Genomic DNA, 18,657 nt, shown 5'->3' with positions numbered 1-18,657 from the left:
ACCAAAATGTTCCTCACTCACTCTGCAACTTCCCAGATGTTCCGCTCTGGCTCAGCCCACTGCTTAGATAAGGGATGACTGCTTCTCTGTAGATCTCTAATGTGATTTTAATGATGCAGAGATCTGTAACAAAGTTGGACTCAAATATCGATCCCAAGTCACGGAGTCCAAATGAACCACATGGGTGCCCTTCTTTCTGGGTTCCAGGATGTTTTCAAACAAAGAGGAGACAATAGGGATAATGGGCTCAGGGGACTAATCTTTTAATAGCTTGGGAGGGAAATACCAATGAATTTTTCTATGTCCTTGCTACTGATTAAGTCTATGAGAAAAAGAAAAATTGTTTTTCTTGACCATTTAAAGAAAATGCAGTCTCTGAGCCAATCGATACAATAAGCAAATTTTATCCCACCTCAGAACAGTGATGAGAAACCAGATGAGGACAGTCTAACCTTGAAATCCAGAACCCTGACAGAGAGGGAGACTGGGTTTTTGTTTTATTGATTTCTGGACAACAAATATATTTCTATACTTACTAGTTTTATTTAAGAGACACAATTATAGGAATTTTTATCATGACTCATGTTTATTTGGCTTGGTGGGTCAATATCATTCTGAACTGAGCAATGAAAAGGATTCTGGGAGTAATATCTGACTGAGCTCGGGTAAGAGCCTTAACAATTATTTTCACCTTTAAGCATCAATGAATTAAGTAAAATGTTAAAGCAAATCAAGGGTTTCTGTTCCAACACCAGGTGACATTATGTATCGCAACTTTGTGGTGTGGTATAGTAAGGGGCATGCGTGGTGGCACTGTGGAAAAAGTGCTCAACTAGTCAGGAAGGTGGGAGTTCAAATCCCATCTCTGACACCTAATTATTGTGGGAGTTTGAGCAGCTCTGACAATAAACTTTCTGAGTATCAATTTATTCATTTAAAAAACAGGGATAATAATGCCTGTCAAAACTCAAATAAAAGAACATATGCAAAGCACTGTCACATATTTCCTCATTTTCCTTCAGTGTAGGGCAGTGTGGTGTCAAACTCAAATAGAAACAGATCTCTGCCAGCCCAGGTTTACCTAGAAAACCACAAATTAACATTATCTATGTTGTATTGTGTTTTCATTTATTTTGCTAAACATTTCCCCAATATATTTTCATCTGGGTCAGGCTGCAAATCTTTAGTATAGGGTACTCATAAGTTAGAAACTCTCCATCAATGCAGATCAATAAATATTCAGTAATTTTGAGCCTTAAAAGAGTTGCCTGGGGGCAAGATTAAGTGACCTGCCTAGGGTCACAAGTTCAGTATGAACCAGAGATAAGACTTAAAGGCAGGACTCTCAGAATCCAAGGTTTGTCTCTTGCTGACTACAGCATGCTGGCTCTCACAGGTCTGGCCCAATTATTTCCCCATGAAGGCTTAAGATATTGACAGTAGGAACTGGGATAACCACATGGACAATCTGATTAACTGGGAACAAATGGGTCATTGAGATGGCTGAAAAATCCCAAATTGACTGAAAAAACAAAATGGTCCATCCTGTCCATCATTCTGTGGCTGATTCATAGACCTACTTTGGATAAATATGGGGTGGTTATACTACAGACAGATGCAAGGGCCCACCTCAAGGCTTTGTAATTTAGAAGCAAGGACATTGGCAAGGATACTTTTCTAGTGCCTACTGATTCTGTGCAATTCAAGCCCTATTACTAATTGTGTGCAATTTAAGATCAATTGTTTTTAACCAGTTCAGGGTAGCATCCTTAGAATACTGCAAATCTACAAGGCTCTTCAATGGGTCTTAGAATCTCAGTCCTAACCAACTTCTATTTTTTAAAATGTAGCATAATTAATTGCACTATCTACATGTAGAAGAAATGTTATTTTTAAATCAGCTGCATATTTGCCCATGAAAAGAAATTAGAATTATTTATTATTCTTGTTGTATGCCTGTAGTAATTTTAAATGTTCAGAGAAAACGAGCTTAAAGAAAATGTCCCTCCAAAGATTAGCTTTATTCTTCACTTTATTAGGATGTATGTTGGGCAACGGGCCTCTTTTATAGCTGAACACGCAGGTGCTATTCTGAAAAATTGTGGTCGATTTAATTTTATTGTTTTCTGGCTAATAGCCCAATGTCAAAGCCAATTCTTCCATATTCAGCCAGAGTCAATAACGTGCCAGTTGTTTCCTAAGAGGCCTCTTTTCTATCTTCCCTCCGGGAGGAGTTCATATTTGTGAAAAATAACCATTTCCCCATGGGCATATAACACTGCCGAGGGGCATAGGACTCAATAAGACAGAGAAAGACAGTCATTAGGTCCTTTGAAAAGAAGAGTGTTAAAAGTATGGAGGAGGAACAGTCTGGGAGCTATTTCTGACAGACCTTCTCAGGAAGGACAATGTTTCTTTATCTATCAATCTGATATTCTCCCAGATGTGTAACATCAGCATATCAGCAGTGTTTGTCAAGGATATGAAAAATACGGAAAGTACTAAAAGATGTACCATATAGTCTTGCGTCAAGCAAGAGATGCTAATATTTTCTTGCCTTTCAAGTCCATGTAGAGTTTTGCTACATATTCTTCACATGTGATTTGGGATTACAGAAAGGTGCAAACCAGAAGTACAGGGAGAAAAGAAAGTCCTTTAAGGGACATTTCTAAAAATGAAGAACATTAAGCCTACCAGTAGATTGCCAAATGTGGGTTGGTCACCCAATGAGATCAGGAATGAATATGTGGCATGCCTTAAAAACAGCTCAGAATGGACTACAGGCTTAGTCAGATTATTTTCTCTCTTTAATAGAATCTGAGAGGCAGCACAGTGTAGTGGGAAGAGGGATAGACTTGGGTCAAGAACATATGTCTCTGACTACATAGTGGCTGTGTGACCAAGGCCAAGTTACTCAACCTCTCTGTCTTCATGGGTCCCACCCCAAGGAATTCATTACACTGACTGAATCACAGATTCATATCATTGCCCCCATGAAATACAATCTAACAGGTTATAAGTGTATGTAAATGGTGGGGGAGGAGGGGTGCTAGGAATGGTATTCTGAATAGATAGGGACTAGACCTATGATCTCATTGGCATAGGGAGTTATCCATGAGGAAATGCTGGTCAGCATCCTCTCTGTAACTTATAATCTTAGAAAATTGCTGCCTAGAGCACCAAGAGGTTAGGTGATCTATTTGAGGTCATTCAGCCAGCATTTGTTTAGGAGCATGACCGGAACCCAGGTCTTCCTGATTCTAAGGTCAGCTCTCTAGCCACTACCACACACTTTTGTCTTGTAACAAAAGCTATGAAAAACTCACATGCCATTTTTTAAAAAAGATACTCTTTCAAAGAGTACTGGAATTGATTCTGTGACTAGAACCCTAGTGAATCTTCCTATTCTAAATGTAAAGGCTGAAGGCACCTAAAGTGATGAGCAAGCAGATCAGGTAGGGATGGATGAGCATAGAGTCAGAGAAGATCTCAGTGGAAATGTGGGTATTTTGCCAAAGAGGTTCCTTGGATCTTAGAATCTCAGAGTTAAGAGGGATCTTCGATGGTTCCTTAATCCAAGCCATGCCCAAAAAAGAAGTCATTTGACAACATCTGTGAAAAACGTTTACCCAAATTTTCCTGGAAGATTTCCAGTCACAGGGGAAATCAATACCTCCAAGGCAGCCCATTCCTCTTTTGGGTAGTTCTAGCTGCCTGACTCGGTAATGTCCCCCCTTTGCTCCCAGTTCTTCCTTCTGAGGCCATGAAGAATACATCTAATCTCTCTTTCACATGACACACTTTCAAATATTTGAGGACAGATAATATCTGCCTCCAAAGTCATCCTTTCTCCAGCTAAATACCCCCAATTTAATCCTCTTATGTATGACATGCTGTCCAGTCTCCTTGCTGGGTATCAGTATCCCTGACTTCACTTAGATGTTTCTCAGATTGTGCAAAGAGTTCATTAGAATTTCTGCTACTTTCCCCATATTGATACTCCCCGTAATATTGCAACAATTCCTATTCAAGACAGGGGAAGAGTCAGTTTAAGCCTCATTGTCATCTCCTGCACCCCCTTAGCAACTTGTACCAGGGACACAGACAACAACTTTCAAAACTAACCTAAACCTCTAAATTTCAGAAGGATGTTATAGCAATGTTCTCTCTGTTCTTTTTAGGGTCATGATTTGGAAAAAAAAATTCATCAAGGGTGGGATGTTCAAATTGGACCTTAAAGATCGGCTTACCCTCTAAAATCAGCAGTGACCAGAGATGGTTACAAGTTGAAGCTTCCCTTCTGTTGCATGAACTCTGACCTCATACCTAGCACTAAATTCAAGGAAGCAAAGAGACAATGGGATGGGACTTGCTCCTCTGATCAGTAAGATGACTAGGATGTTACATGGAAAAATGTGATATGGAAGGCATTTTCAGCCCTGGTTCCATAGCTGCGCCTTTCCTGGGATGGTAGGGTAAGCATAGTAAACTGCTAGGCTCTGGTCTTACCTTGAAATTGATTGACCTGCTGCACCGGATAAGGGGTCCGCTGCTGGAGATGCTGCCGGGGTAAATGTGATTGCTGCAACTGCTGGATTGGAAGAAAGAGGGTAGGAAGAAACACGGAGAGGGGAATGGAGTCAGAGAGGGCAAGGAAGCGGAAGAGGAGAGAGAGAAGCAATAACACAGAATTAATTAAATCCTCCAGTGATTCTGACATGGAAAACTTTGAATCAAGGCCATGGGATATAGTGGAAAAAAGGTATTGGAGAGAGGGCCAGAAGGTCCTGGGTTCAAATTCCAGCTCTACTACTTACTACTTGTGTGACTTTGGGAAGAAAAACTCCAATGGCACATGTTCCAATGTCCCGGTAAGCCTGTGATCTGGCTGATGTATGTACTTTCCTCAGAAAGGCAGATGATAACCGCCCATCTAGGGCCACCAAGTGTATGTGCCTAGTCACAAATCTGTCACAGTGGGTCCATCCAACATTGGGGGCCTTACTTGAGTTCTCTTGACATTATGTGGATACCAGAAGAATAAGTGATTCCTTATTCACACTCATACATGACTAGTTTATCTTTTTTTTTCTCTTCCAGTTATTACATTTCTTGGTTGATACATTTTACACCACCCTTTGTGTATGATTCCTCATTTTTAATAGGATGCAGCCTGTTTATATCCTCTCTGCATTATCTTTTGGGTGATCCTTAGCTTCCAATTCCTAGGAAACTAGATTTTCATGACTCACAGTCAGATATCATCAGAAGAAAATTGATGTTGAAAAGAAAGTGCCTTTGCTTCAGAAGTAAGCTTAAAGTCTTTAAAAGAATTTCCTAATATGCAATGCAGTCTGTTCTTCTCCTTCTCTACTCTGGGCCCAGCTCATTGTCCCTGTTAAACGTCTAACATATATGTACTGATGGATGAGCTCTAAAAGTTCTCCACTCAACTGCACTCAAGGTCTAGACAATGAGAGGTCTGTTCTTTTCTGAGTTCAGCTAATTCAATCCAGGCTACAAAGAGTTAATGAGTACTCTGTGCCAGACACTGTAGAAGGCACTAAGGATAACAAAGACAGAAGAAGTGAGGCACTCTTGTTCTAGGAGATACAACTTACCTCCCCAGAAATAAAATACAAAGTATGCACTCTTCATCTGTTTTGGTTTTTCTGGTGTAGATGGTCAGGCTGAACTCTTCAGTGATTATGAATCTCATTTAGGAGACTCTCCAATGTTATTAGGAGTGATGACAGTATCATCCATTTGCCTTGCACACAGTAGGTGTTTTGCTTGTTAATTGTTATAGTTAAGGGTAAAGGAATGTCAGTTATTTGTGTTCTTGCTTTTTAAGCAGTACCTTCTTATACCATCCTCTGATCTAGATAGTATGTAATACATTTGTTCCCAGCTGGGACCCCCGGTCAGGTTCTTATTGGTAGGCTTCCACAACACCACTAGGAAAATAAACCAGAAGGTGGATGGGGGAATGGGGAGTGGGGAGAGCTGGTCTGGATTCAATCTGAGCTGTAATAGTAGGCTACAGTCAACTCTTCATGCAGTGAGCAAAGATTAACCAGTTATCACTCTCTCCTTCTCAAAAGTACTTTGTGTATTCTATACTTTGTATTTTACTTCTTTGGGGATAAATTGTATCTCCCAAAACAAGAATGCTTCACTTCTGTCTTTGTATCACTAGTGCCTTGCTTCTGTCTTTGCATTCCTGGTGCCTTGTACAGTGCCTGGAACGCAGTAGGTACTTATTAACTCTCTGTGGCCTGAATTGAATTCACCTGAACTCATCCATTAACTCTTGGTCACTATCCCTCTCAAATTTTCATTGCTCTATTGCCCACATATGGTGTTGAACTTCTTGCCTCTAGGGAGCTTAGCCCATTTCCTCTTGGCTCTCTGTGGACTGAATGACCGCTGATAATTGGGACCCCAACTTCCTCATACCCCTGAGGTGGCTCAGCTAAATCTCCCCTGGGTTCTCTTGACTAACCCTTCCATGTCTTGGCCATAGCAATAACACATGGAACAGAAGCCAACATTTAGAAGGACCACAGCAAAACCTGAAAGTCACTAACTCAGGCTGGGAAAAAAGGTTTGCAAAGTGCAGCCTCCTCCCAGATGCATCATTTATCATTGCCTGAAAGCTATTGGTGTGGCTCCTTGTCACATGCTGACTGCGGGGTGAAAAGAACAAAGGTTTGTCTTTTTTTCAGCTGGCAGGGTCTTGGCCTGCCTTGTGAAAAAGAAGATAATTACATGGCCACTCAGGAACAAAAACAAAATCACAAACAGAAACAAAAGATGAGCATACAAATCAGGAAAGCTTTCGTTTCTGTACTGACTTAGAGTTTATAATGCACTTCCCTTATAAGAATCCTGGACAGTAGGTATCATAAATATTATTATCTCTTATTTTATGGATGAGGAATATAGAGAGAGTGTAGGATAGTGGGTGATGTGCTGGACTTGGAGTCAGGGAAATCAGGTTCAGACTGCACCTCTGACACTCACTAGCTGCATGACTATGAGCAAATCATTTAACCTCTAGGAGCCTAAGGCAACTTGGGAAGACTATATTGACAGATGTATTGCTGGGGGTGCCCACGTGTCCTTGATGTATCAGCAGAAGAGGAACATGAGGCTGAAAGAAAAATAATTTGCCCACTGTTTGTGGAAGATAGCAAGGACCAGAATCAACAACAAATATTTGTTAAGTGCTTACAGTGTGTACTGCACCACACTAGGGGAGACCAAAGTCTAGGTAAGGGATGATCTACCAAACGACCCCTCACCTCCTCCTGCTGTCTCTTGCTTTCTGATTGTTGAAATTCTCATTTTCTGTCAAGGCTTACCTTAGATGCCACCTCCTCCATGAAGCCTCCCTGATCCCTGAAGCTGAAAGGATTTTCTCCCCTCATATTTTGTCTAGATCAGGGGTTCCCAATCTAGGGCTCATGTCTCCCCACTCTGTGGTACATATATTCCCAAGGGTTAAGAGGAATTTGTTAATATGACTTAGGGAATATTTGGTAAATAACCCTATTATCCTAATGAAATTAGTTAATCTATTTTATTTTTTAGGTGCAGGTACATGATAATTGCTAGAATTTATTTCCATTCATATTGAATAGGGGGACCAGGAGAGTTTATTGGAAGTCAAGGAGTGCAAAGACTAAAAAAATGTTGGGAAACCCTGGTCTGTGTCTTCTTTGCTATTTCTGTATCCTTAGCACTTAGCACAGTGTGTGGCACATAACAGGCACTTAATAAATGTTTGTTGATTGACTGACAGAAATATTACTGATGGAAAGAAACAATAATTAGCCACCAACTACTTAGCATATAGAAGAGTGGCTCTTAAATGCTTTTGGCCTTGGGACCTCTTATCCTTTTAAAAGTTATTGAGGACCCCACCCTCCTTAAGAGCTTTCGTTCATGTGGGTTATATTTATCAATATTTACTGTATCAGAAATTAATTGATCTTGTGGACCCTCAGAGGTTCCCAGATCACACTTTGTTAACCACTGATCAGAAGACTGTGCTTAGGCACAAGAGGAGATGGGGTGGGGAGTATGAGAAGTAATGGGTCCTGTCTCTGGCAAACAGGGTATCACAATGTCCATATACATTTATATACACGTTTGCCTTTTCAAATTCCTTTCAAATCAAATCAATTTCACAGTATAAGCAAACATTTGCATGACAGGTACTAAGTAGTGCTGTGTTGAATGGGATTGATTCAACAAATATTTATTAATCTCTGTGTGTAAAGCACTGTGGTTGGAGGAGATACAATATTGAGATAAGGAAGAGGGTGTGTCCTGAGAGGTGGTATGATAGAGGAGTGGCTGCAGTGTTCAACCTGGAGTCAAGAAGGGCCAGGTTCAAATACTGCCTTAGCACTTACTAGCTGTGTGATCCCGGACAAGTCCTTTGGCCTCTCTAAGTCTCAGTGTCCTTATCTGCAAAATGGAAACCATAATTCTACCTGCTTCATAGGGTTATTTTTGAGGACCAAGTAAGATCTGAAGTAAAGCACTGTGCAGACTCCCCCCCACCACTTTGTAAAATGGACCCATGCTTTCAACTGGTGTAGGGTGCTTCTGGTAAGGAAACTCCCTCTCCTCATGGAGGTTGGCCACTGCTTTGCAATTTATCATCTTTGAGGTTTTCCTGGGTCCACAAATAACTTGCCCAGGGTTACAGAGTCCATATTTGTCAAAGGCAGATCTTGAACACTAATCTTGTTGATAATAAGTATGGCTCTCTCTCCCCTATGCCACCCTACTTCTCTCGTGGCTCTTAAATCTATATAAATAAGAGCTTATAGGATTTAGAGCTGAAAGATCAAGTGGAATCTCTCATCCCTTTTACAGATGAGGAAACTGAGGTTTAAGGGACAAAAGAACTTGCACCAGATCACAGTGGCAGAGTGAGGGTTTGAAACCAGATTTTAAACTCCAAAGTGAGTACTCTTTCCACTTCCCCAGAGTACTGTGGAAGTGCCAGTCTAGCAGCAGGACATGATGTTCATGGACACCTGTAACCCAATAACTAATACAAGCTGAGTGCCCTTGTCATAGCACAAAACAAAATGCTATGTGAGAAGTCCAAAGAAGAAGAAGACGTTGGTACTGACCACAAGGTATTAGGGAAAGCTTCCTAGAGAAAGTAGCTTTTGAGTTGGGCTTTAAAAGATGGGAAGGAACTTAATAGGTGAGGAAGAGGAACAAGTCTATTCTAGGTCTAAGGGAAAGGATGTGTAGAAGGAAGAAGAATGGGGCATGTTCATGGAACCCGTGGTATCTTGGGCAAGTTACTTAATTAACTATTTCCAGTTTGGCTCAATTATAGAGTATATGGTAGAGCACTACAATGATAGAAAGTTATAAAAGTAGGTTGGTGCCTAGCTAGGGTGGACCTCGAATCCCATGTGAAAGACTGAATTTTTCTTAGGAGCCAATGGAGAATGTTGAGGGCAGCTAGGTGGTGCCATAGTGCCAGGCAGTGCTAAATGCTAGGGATACAGAGAGAGGCCAATGTCATGGTTCCTGTCTTTGAGGAGCTCACATTCTCACCTTGATTCCAAAGCCAACTGGTACTTCTTTCCCTGGGCAGTGGAGGCAGGCAGGAGGAGGCTGCTATAGTGGGCTGGGTAATGAGGGCTTTAGCCAGTCTGCTTACAGTGAGACTAGAGAAGCAGGGCTGGGTTACTGTTACCTGTTCAGCCAGAATCTGCTGCTGCTGCTGCTGCCTTTGCTCTCTCAGAAACTGCTGCTTCTGCTGCTCCATCAACTGCGCCCTTTGATCGATGAGCATTTGCTTCATGATGGCTGCCTGGGGCTGGGTGGCCAGGAAGCTGGGACCCCCAGGGTTGGCACCAGTGACTATGCTGCTGGAGCCTGGGGCCACCGAGGGCTGAATAGGGCCTGTGGTCCTTGAGAGTCCTACTGGGTGCTGATCCTGTACAGACAGAGAGACAGCCATGGTTTTAATAGCAAGTCTTATTTCCATCACAGTCCACAGAAGGGGAGAACAAGGAATAAAAACGATGAAAACTCACATTTGTGTAATGCTTTAAAGTTTATAAAGGACTTTTCTCATGACAGTCCTGTGAGTTAAGTAGTTCAAGCACTGCTATACTCATTTCACAGGTAAGGAGACAGAGGCTAGGAGAACTTAGGTAACTTGTCAAGGGTCACAAAGCTGCTAAGTGTCAGAGGCAGGTCTCATGATTTTAGGTCCAGCACATTTTTTGAGGCATACAGTTGTACAGCTAGAAGCTTCTAAGTAACATACTTTACATGGCCCTGAAAGCATCCCAATAATATCCCCCTCCCTTCCTTCTCATGGATTTAGAGGTATTGATCATGAACAGGAAAATGTCTGTTCTAGAAAATCTGTGATTTACCTAGGTCAATTAGAGAAGTTCAAGATGGTGATGGGCTTATCAGTCAATGACTATAGTGTGTTCCCAAGAAGGAAGGGCACTGATTGCCTATGGGAAGCCTTTCCTGACCTCCCTTATCAATGCTTTTTCCCTACTCTCTGTCTCTGTCTCTCTCTCTCCATTCTCTCTCTCTATATCTATCTCTCTACCTATATCTATCTATATCTATCTACATATCTATATCTTTCATACATAAAGATATATATGAAATATATATATCTAAACCTATATGTATATATCTACATCTTTCCATCCATCCACCTCTCTCTCTTTCTCTCTCTCTGGATATAGCATACCCATTCCCCATCCCTAGTAGAATATAACCAAAGACTGGTATTAACTGGGGCCACTCTAATTTTTTCTAATTTATTATTTATTTTAAACATTTTTTTCCTTTTAAATTTTGAGTTCTAAATTATCTCTCTGCCTCCCATTTCATCTCCCACACACTGAGAAGGCAAGTAATATATCAATTATCCATGTGAAAACATGCAAAACATATTTTCATATTTGCCATATATCAAAAAAAGCAAAAAAAAATAAAGTGAGAAAATTATATTTCAATTTGCACTCAGAGTTCATCGGTTGTCTCTTTGGAGATAGACAACATTTTGTTCATCATAAGCCCTTTGGAATTATCTTAGATAATTGTATTGATCAGAGTAGCCAAGTCTTTCACAGCTGATCACCATTAAATATTGCTGTTACCATGCACAATGATCTCCCAGTTCTTCTCACTTTACCTTGAATCAATTCATATAGGTCTTGCCATGTTTTTCTGAAACCACTCCTCTCATCATTTCCTATAGCACAATAGTAATCCATCACAACACTTTGCCACAGCTTGTTCAGCCATTCCCCAATTGATGAGCATCCCCTTGATTTATAATTCTTTGCTACCACAAAAAGAATTGTTATAAATATTTTTTGTACATATATCCTTTTTCTTTTTCTTTGATCTCTTTGGGCAACAGACCTAGTAGTAGTATTGCTAGGTCAAAGGGTATGCACAGTTTTATAACCTTTTGGCGAGAGTTCCTAATTGTTCCTCAGAATGGCTGGATCAATTCACTAGCCCACCAACAATTCATTATTTTTTCCCTTACCCCTCCTGCATTTGTCTTTTCTGATAAGTGAGACCAGTCAGAATTTTAATTTGCCTTTCTCTAATCAATGGTATTTCATTGATTACACTAAAGCCTTTGATTATGGATCATAAGAAAATCTAACAAGTAAGGGCAGCAAAGTGGCACAGTGGATAAAGCACTGGCCCTGCAGTCAGGAGGACCTAAATTCAAATCCAGCCTTAGCTACTTACTAGCTATGTGACTCTGGGCAAATCATCTAATCCCAATTGCCTTTGCCTTTGGGAATATCATATTCCAAGCCCGCTTTTAATGTGGAAGCCACTAAACCTGGTGTGATCCCGACTGTGGCTCCACAATATTTGAATTGTTTCTTTCCGGTTACTTGAATTATTTCCTTTTTGACCTGGGAGCTCTGGAGTTTGGCTATGATATTCCTAGGAGTTTTCATTTTGGAATCTTTTTCAGGAGGTAGTTGGTGGATCCTTTGAATTTCTATCGTACCCTCTGGATCTAAGATATTGGAGCAGTTTTCCTTGATAATTTCTTGAAATGTGACGTCAAGGCTCTTTCTTTGGTCATGGCTTTCAGACAGTCTAATAATTCTTAAATTATCTCTCCTTGATCTATTTTCCAGGTCAGTTGTTTTTCTAATGAGATATTTCACATTTTCTATTTTGTCATTCTTTTGACTTTGTTTTAATTATTAGCTTCCATTTGCCAAATTCTAATTTTTAAGGATTTATTTTCTTCAGTGAGATTTTGTATCTCTTTTTCTATTTGGTCAATTCTGTTTTTTTCTGTTCTTTTCTTTAGTGAATTTTTGTACCTTCTTTTCCATTTGGCCTGTTCTGCTTTTTAAGGAGTTCTTTTCTTCAGTGAATTTTTGTGCCTCTTTTACCATTAGGCTAATTCTGTTTTTTAAGGTGTTATTTTTCTTTAGTATTTTTATCTCTTTTATAAAGCTGTTAATTCTTTTTCATAATTTTGTTGTATCACTCTCATTTATTTTCCCAATTTTTCCTCTACCAATCTTATCTCTTTCTTTAACTCTTCCAGGAATTTTTTTTGAGACTTTGTAGCTGTTGTTACACTCTTGTCTTCTAAGTTTATGTCCTGGTCTTCCCTGCCAGTGAAGTCGCTTTTTATGGTCAAATTCTTTTTGTTTTTTGTTTGCTCATTTTCCCAATCTATCTCTTGACTTTGAACTTTATGTTAAAGTTGGGCTCTGCTCACCTGAGGCACTGTCTCAAGCTTCATGCTTCTTCATGCTTCTGTTTTCAGGGCTAGTTCTGGGAGTTTGCAAATTTTTGGTGCTTTGAAGGTATTGTGATCCTGGGAGAGGTGTGGTCACTGCTCTTCTAGTCTGTGTTCTGGTCATTACCCAGGAAGCATCCCTGGTCTTCTACTGCCACAAGCACTAGTGTTCTCTTTGTCTTGGAACTGGACCAGCACCCCTGCTCCCTTGTGACTGACCCCTAGAACTCCTCTCCACCCTGGAACTGCAATCTGGAACTGTGACCCAGAACAGTGTATGGACAGTATAGCTGCCAATCAGTGCCAGCTGTACCCAGTGCCAGCAAAAAGTGCTCTGTAATCTTTTTCTGACCAGTTGTCTGCCCCCTTACCATCTCTGGGCTGAGAGCTCTTGAAACTGCTGCTGTCACCACTGCTGCTGCTGCTGTGTGTGTGTATGTGTGTGTGTGTGGGGGATCCGGACAGGCCTTTATTCTGGTGTCAAAGAGCTCTTCTGCCAACTTCCTAAGTTTTCTTAGGCTAGAAAAATGTCTCACTCTGACCTTTTGTTCGCTCTGCTGCTCCAAGATTTGATTTGAGGCATTATTTTAAAGTTGTTTGGAGGGGAACATTGGGAGAGTTCAGCTGGATGGCTGCCCCTAATCCGCCATCTTGGTTTTGCCCTCCACCACTCTAATTTTAAGAAGTTGTGAATAGAGGATTTTTTTCTTTTTGGTCCAGTCTTGTGACTTCATCCATATTGGGGGACTTCCCAGTGGGCCTTGACCAATGCAGCCTGGAATCTTTTCTGGTTGTGGGAGGCCCTGAGAGGTTAGGTGACTTGCCCAGAGTCACTCTGCCAGTGTGTGTCAGAGGAAAGACTTAACCCCCAGTCTTCTGACTCCAAGGCCGGCTCTCTATCCACTATACCAGGCTGCCTCTCAAATAGAGGAGTAGGAGAAAGAAATGAGGAAGGCTGAGCACAAAAGAACAGAGCTAAGTGTTGTAATCAAATACAACTTAGACAAATTAATCTGATACTTAGTTAATTTTATATATATGTGTGCATGTATATATAATTGTTATTGTGTAGCACGGCACAGTTATTAGGCATAAATAGCAAGTAGTTAATGTAAATGACTATGTTTAACATTATTTTCCCACAGTCAAATACATTTATACAGTTTAACATTCTTTTGTTGTTAGTGGTCCAATATCTATGGTTAATATCAATAAATATTGCTGATTTTAACCCTTTTCTTCCCCCTCCTCCTCCCTTTCTGTTTTCTCTCTCCCAAGACATACTAAAAGATGAAAATCCTAATTTCAATTGCCCAATGTTTCATGGCCTAGGGGTAAACCTCCCTGTACTTCTTGGAATCTGAGGGTTCAAAGAATCATAGATTTAGAGTGGAAAGGGTCTCAGAAGGCCATCTGTCCCCATTTTACAGATGAAGACACAAGCCCATAGAGTAACAGCCAGTCCCTCCTCCCCCATCATTCCTACATATGTGCCCTGAGTGAGATGTGGACCTGAGATTGCAACCTAGATCTTCTGAGGCAGAGGAAATATCTATCTGGTCTCCTTTCCCTACCTGCTAGAAATTCTAAATTGTGGATATGGCTTGTCTGGGAGTAACAGGCTGGTGGTGTGATGGAGGGCAGAGTACACAGTGATGACAGGTTCTGAGTTCCTAACATCTGCTACATTTGGTTCATAGGGAGAGAGGGGGACTGTTAAATTTAAGTGAGGACCAAAAAAAGGGGCAGGAGCTAAATCTATGTCTAAGTACAGAATGGGAGAACATAGAGTGGGAGAAAATATATCCTAATGGCACTTAGCATGGTACCTGCACATAGTAGGGGTTTAACAAATGCTTATTAATTTGATTTGACAACTTACTACAAAAATTTTCTTCTTTTTTCCAATTCTCTTTGGCTACTTTCCAAAAAATTTTAGCCAATTTACTCAACCTGAGCAGGTTACAAAGTGAGACCTCATTATTTATGTGGCCTTGAATAGGTCATTTTCCTTTAATCTATTCCCCAATACTCACTCAACAGCTATTCTCCTATCTCCGAACATTTGCAAATGGGACCTGCTTACCTAAAATGTACCCTTTTCTTTATCACCACTTCTCAGAATCTTATCTTCCTTCAAGTACTGCTCAGGCACATCCTTTGGGAAGCCTTAGTAGATTGGGTGCTCTCATCTTTCTCAGATTAAGTTCTGCTTTTTATCTGTGTACCTGTTGTATTCCCTACCCCCCACCTCAATATAAATTTCCTGAGGGCAGAGATGCTTTCTTTTTTCTGTGTGTTTGTGTGCCCCCCTCCTACCCTGCACCCTGCTCATCTTAGTTGGCACTTGACAAATGTTTAATAATAATAATAATGACAGCTAGCATTTCTACTGGGCAGTTAGGTGGTACAGTGGATAAAGCACCTGGACTGGAGTCAGGAATACTCATCTTCCCAAATTCAGATCTGGCCTCAGATACTTACTAGCTGTGTGACCCTGGGCAAGTCACTTAACCCTATTTGCTTCAGTTTCCTTATCTGCAAAATGAGCTAGAGAAGGAAATGGCAAACCACTCCAGTATCTTTGCCAAGAAAACCCCACATGGGGTCACAAAGAGTTGAACGTGTCTGAAAACAATTCACCAACAATAACATTTACATAGCACTTACTATGTACTAGGTACTTTACCATTATTTTCTCATTTGATCCTTACAACAATCCTGGGAGGTAGGTGATATTATTACCCCCATTTTACTGATGAGGAAACTGAGGCAAACACTGATTAAGTGACTTCCTCAGGGTCAGAAAGCTAAACTGAATTTGACCTCAGGTACTTCTGACTCCAAGGCCAATGCTCTATACATTGCACCACTCCTGACTCTGTACATTTTCTACTATACTTCCATAGGTGGGTACTCCTCCTCTTCCTTCAACTTCCTTTTAAATCTGTTGTCTTCCCTCATTAGAATGCAAACTCCTTGAGGAACACTGCCTGGCACATAGTAGCTTCTTACTAGATGCCTGTTGACTTGACTTGTTGGGATGATAATTTCCATGACCTTAGACAAGTCATCAATCCTCTCTGGGCCTCAGTTCCATCATCTGTAAAATAAGGAGGCAGGGCTAGATGGCCTTGAAGGTCCTTTCCAGCTCTACATCTATGAATCTCTAAGTCCTGGAAGAAGTCAGTGAGGAGAGAGCCTTCTGGTCTCAGGAGCTCCTCAAACAGGCCTGCCAAGCTAGCCCCAATGCTCCTTAATGGCAGGAATAGAAGACACTAGCGGTAGATTGCATAGTGAATACAGCACTGGACTTGGGAGTCACGAAAACTTGGGTTCTCATTTTAAGTGTGGGTCTGCTGATGGGCAGTATGTCTGTGGTACAAGGACCAGGCCAGCTAAGTTTGGAGAGACTCATTACCTGGCTACAGGTACTGAATTTTTGAGCCACAGCAACTTTTGAAAATATCCAGTAGAATGTAAGCTCCTTGAGGGCAAAAACTGATTTGTTTTTCTTCTCCACCTCCATGTCAGTAACTAGGACAATCCTTTGTACATAGTAGATGCTTAATAAATGCTTTTTGAATTGAAAAAAGAAAAGAAAACTTGGATTCTAAATCCTGATCCAGACACTTAATAGCTGTGAAAACTTGGACAAATCACTTAAATTCTCTGGCCCTCAGTTTCCTCATCTGTAAAATAACCATCTTGACCTCCAAATTCCCTTCAGGCTCTAAGTCTATGCAAAGGAGTCAGACCTCCTTTCAGCTGACATCTCCCCTTTCAGGGTTCGTTTTAGGATTAAGCAAAGCTTCTCTGCTTTTTCCCAAAATAATTTCTCTACTTGTTTGCTTAAGCTAGAAAATCCTTTAATAGTGAACTCTGTCTTATTCAGACACTTCAAGGATCTCATGCCAACAATCCACTATGCCTTCAGAGGTGGTGAACTTTGTGACTTTCTTCGGCCAAAAAAAAAGTTTCATCCAGTAGCCAACTTTCTGGTGATCCAAACCGAGATAAATGTCCATATTTAAGAAGGAAATTCCTGTAATGCCTGGTAAAAGAGGCCCATTGAACTCATTCATACTAAGGTTTAAATCTGTCAGTCATCAAGTGTTAATGACTGATATCGGATACCTAGTTTTATGTGTATGTATGTGAGTATGTGAGTGCTGGAGAACAAAAGGGCACCAAGTACAAGTTATGCTCCCAGAAGAATGGAAGGCTCAGACCATTATGTTTTCGTATCTGTATTCTCACCATCAAACACAGGATCTTGTACACAGTGGGTACTTAATGTTGTCTATTGAACTGAAATCACTAATCATCAGAAAAAATGCTAATTAAAATAACCCTGAAATATCAGCCACATCCCTCAAGTTAGCAAAGACAGAGAAAGATGCTAGAACTCATTGTTAAGGAGATTGTGGGAAGACATTGAGCTGGTTCACTTTAAGTGGACCATCAATGAAGTCTACTTTTCTCTAAGGCTCTGGAAGTAGGAGAGTGCGGGTATACTTTTGAAGGATCATATTTCTTCTTTAATACTTAAAAAAAAAATTAAGAGAAATCATAAATTTGTGTTGAAAAGTAAAAACCATAAGGTTTTTTATAAAAAATTCTTTGGAGCTATTAGTGGGTGAGACAGTCAACTGATGGTCTTCAATATATCTGAGATGTGGAGATGGAAATCACATCAATAGCTTCAGCTACCTGAATACTAAGCTGGATTTCAGCATGGCCCCCTTGTGCCTGTAGTTCAAAGCAATGGAGTTTATGAGATTTTGATCATCAGTTTTCAGGATTTCAAATCACAGTTCTTGTTTCTAGGGAGGGCACACATTGTGTGGTGTGATCTAAGCAAATCTGAGAGACTGAACTTTGCTCATATGATTATAGGACACTGAAGCTAAAGGAGACAATGGTTGTGGTTTTAATTACTATTTTATTCTCCCTTTCAAGATCTCCCTTTGCACTCTATCAAGAACTTTAGCAGGTAACCCACTGGGTCACACACATTGCACAGCTTTTTACATACTCTCATTTCTCAATAAGAAAAGAAGGGGGAAAAAAACTCAATTCACCAACCAAGCAATCCATTTACAACAAATGCCCCCTCCTTCCCCAAATCCTGAGGACTACAGAGAGGGGGTAGGAGGTGTGAAGAAAGACCCCTCAAAAGGCAACTTGCATGTCTTCTAAAAACAGAGGTGGTAAAAATATCTCTAAACGATGGACAGCTGCTTATTTAGAAATCTCTGCGTAGCAGTTTCATTTCTGTGAAGTGTTTTCAGGAACATCAGTCACATTTGGGTAATAGGGGTGCTCTGGTTGTTCAGAGGAACCTGAGGGTTCTTGGTCTATTCTGGTGAGGGGTGAGATGTAAGCCTGCCATTGGAGTGACAGGGAGTTCCAGGTAACATGGCTTTGGGAGCGGGGCTCCGCCTGTCTACTACACCCCTGTTAGGAAGCCTGTCTGAGAAACAAGAAAGGCTTGCTGTTCTTTCCCTGCCCCAGCAGATGGTGATGTCAGCCTGATTCTCTGCCATCCAGCCTGTCTTGGGTGACTGTTGCTCCCTCCCACCCCCACCTCTGTCCCTGTCTCCCCGCCTTCTTCCACCATCCCCCTCCCCCACACTTGCAGATGGCTTAATCATGACTACTGTTCCTCCTCCTTCTCTCCCCCACCCCCTCAGTGCGTCTGGGATAATGCTGCTAACGTAGAGCCAGGCAGTGAAGTGTTACAGCGTACAGCAGGTAGCCTGGCAACTGAGAGCATAATACTGAACAGATGGTGTTCCTACAGCATGATGGACATCACACACGACAGCCTGAGACAATCCAGGAAT

The 18,657-nt window shown here is 41.0% G+C and overlaps 1 protein-coding gene across 2 annotated transcripts in view; it reads right to left on the bottom strand.

Moving 5' to 3' along the window:
• MAML3 (mastermind like transcriptional coactivator 3) overlaps positions 1-18,657 on the bottom strand; it is a 532,934-nt gene that overhangs the window by 5,035 nt on the left and 509,242 nt on the right. The window contains exons 3-4 of one of the 2 annotated variants that reach the window (XM_078148694.1): positions 9,737-9,979; positions 4,510-4,591 (exon numbers count right to left, since the gene is read on the bottom strand). In XM_078148694.1, the coding sequence (XP_078004820.1) occupies positions 4,510-4,591; positions 9,737-9,979 (325 nt within the window). The remainder of the gene's footprint in view (positions 1-4,509; positions 4,592-9,736; positions 9,980-18,657) is intronic. The other variant, XM_078148695.1, reaches the window with a different exon arrangement.

Source organism: Phascolarctos cinereus, unplaced genomic scaffold, assembly GCF_003287225.1.
Source record: "Phascolarctos cinereus isolate Bilbo 61053 unplaced genomic scaffold, phaCin_HiC Scaffold_9;HRSCAF=440, whole genome shotgun sequence".
In the NCBI taxonomy this organism is placed as follows: Eukaryota; Metazoa; Chordata; class Mammalia; order Diprotodontia; family Phascolarctidae; genus Phascolarctos; species Phascolarctos cinereus.
This window is presented reverse-complemented; position numbering and strand designations above follow the sequence as displayed.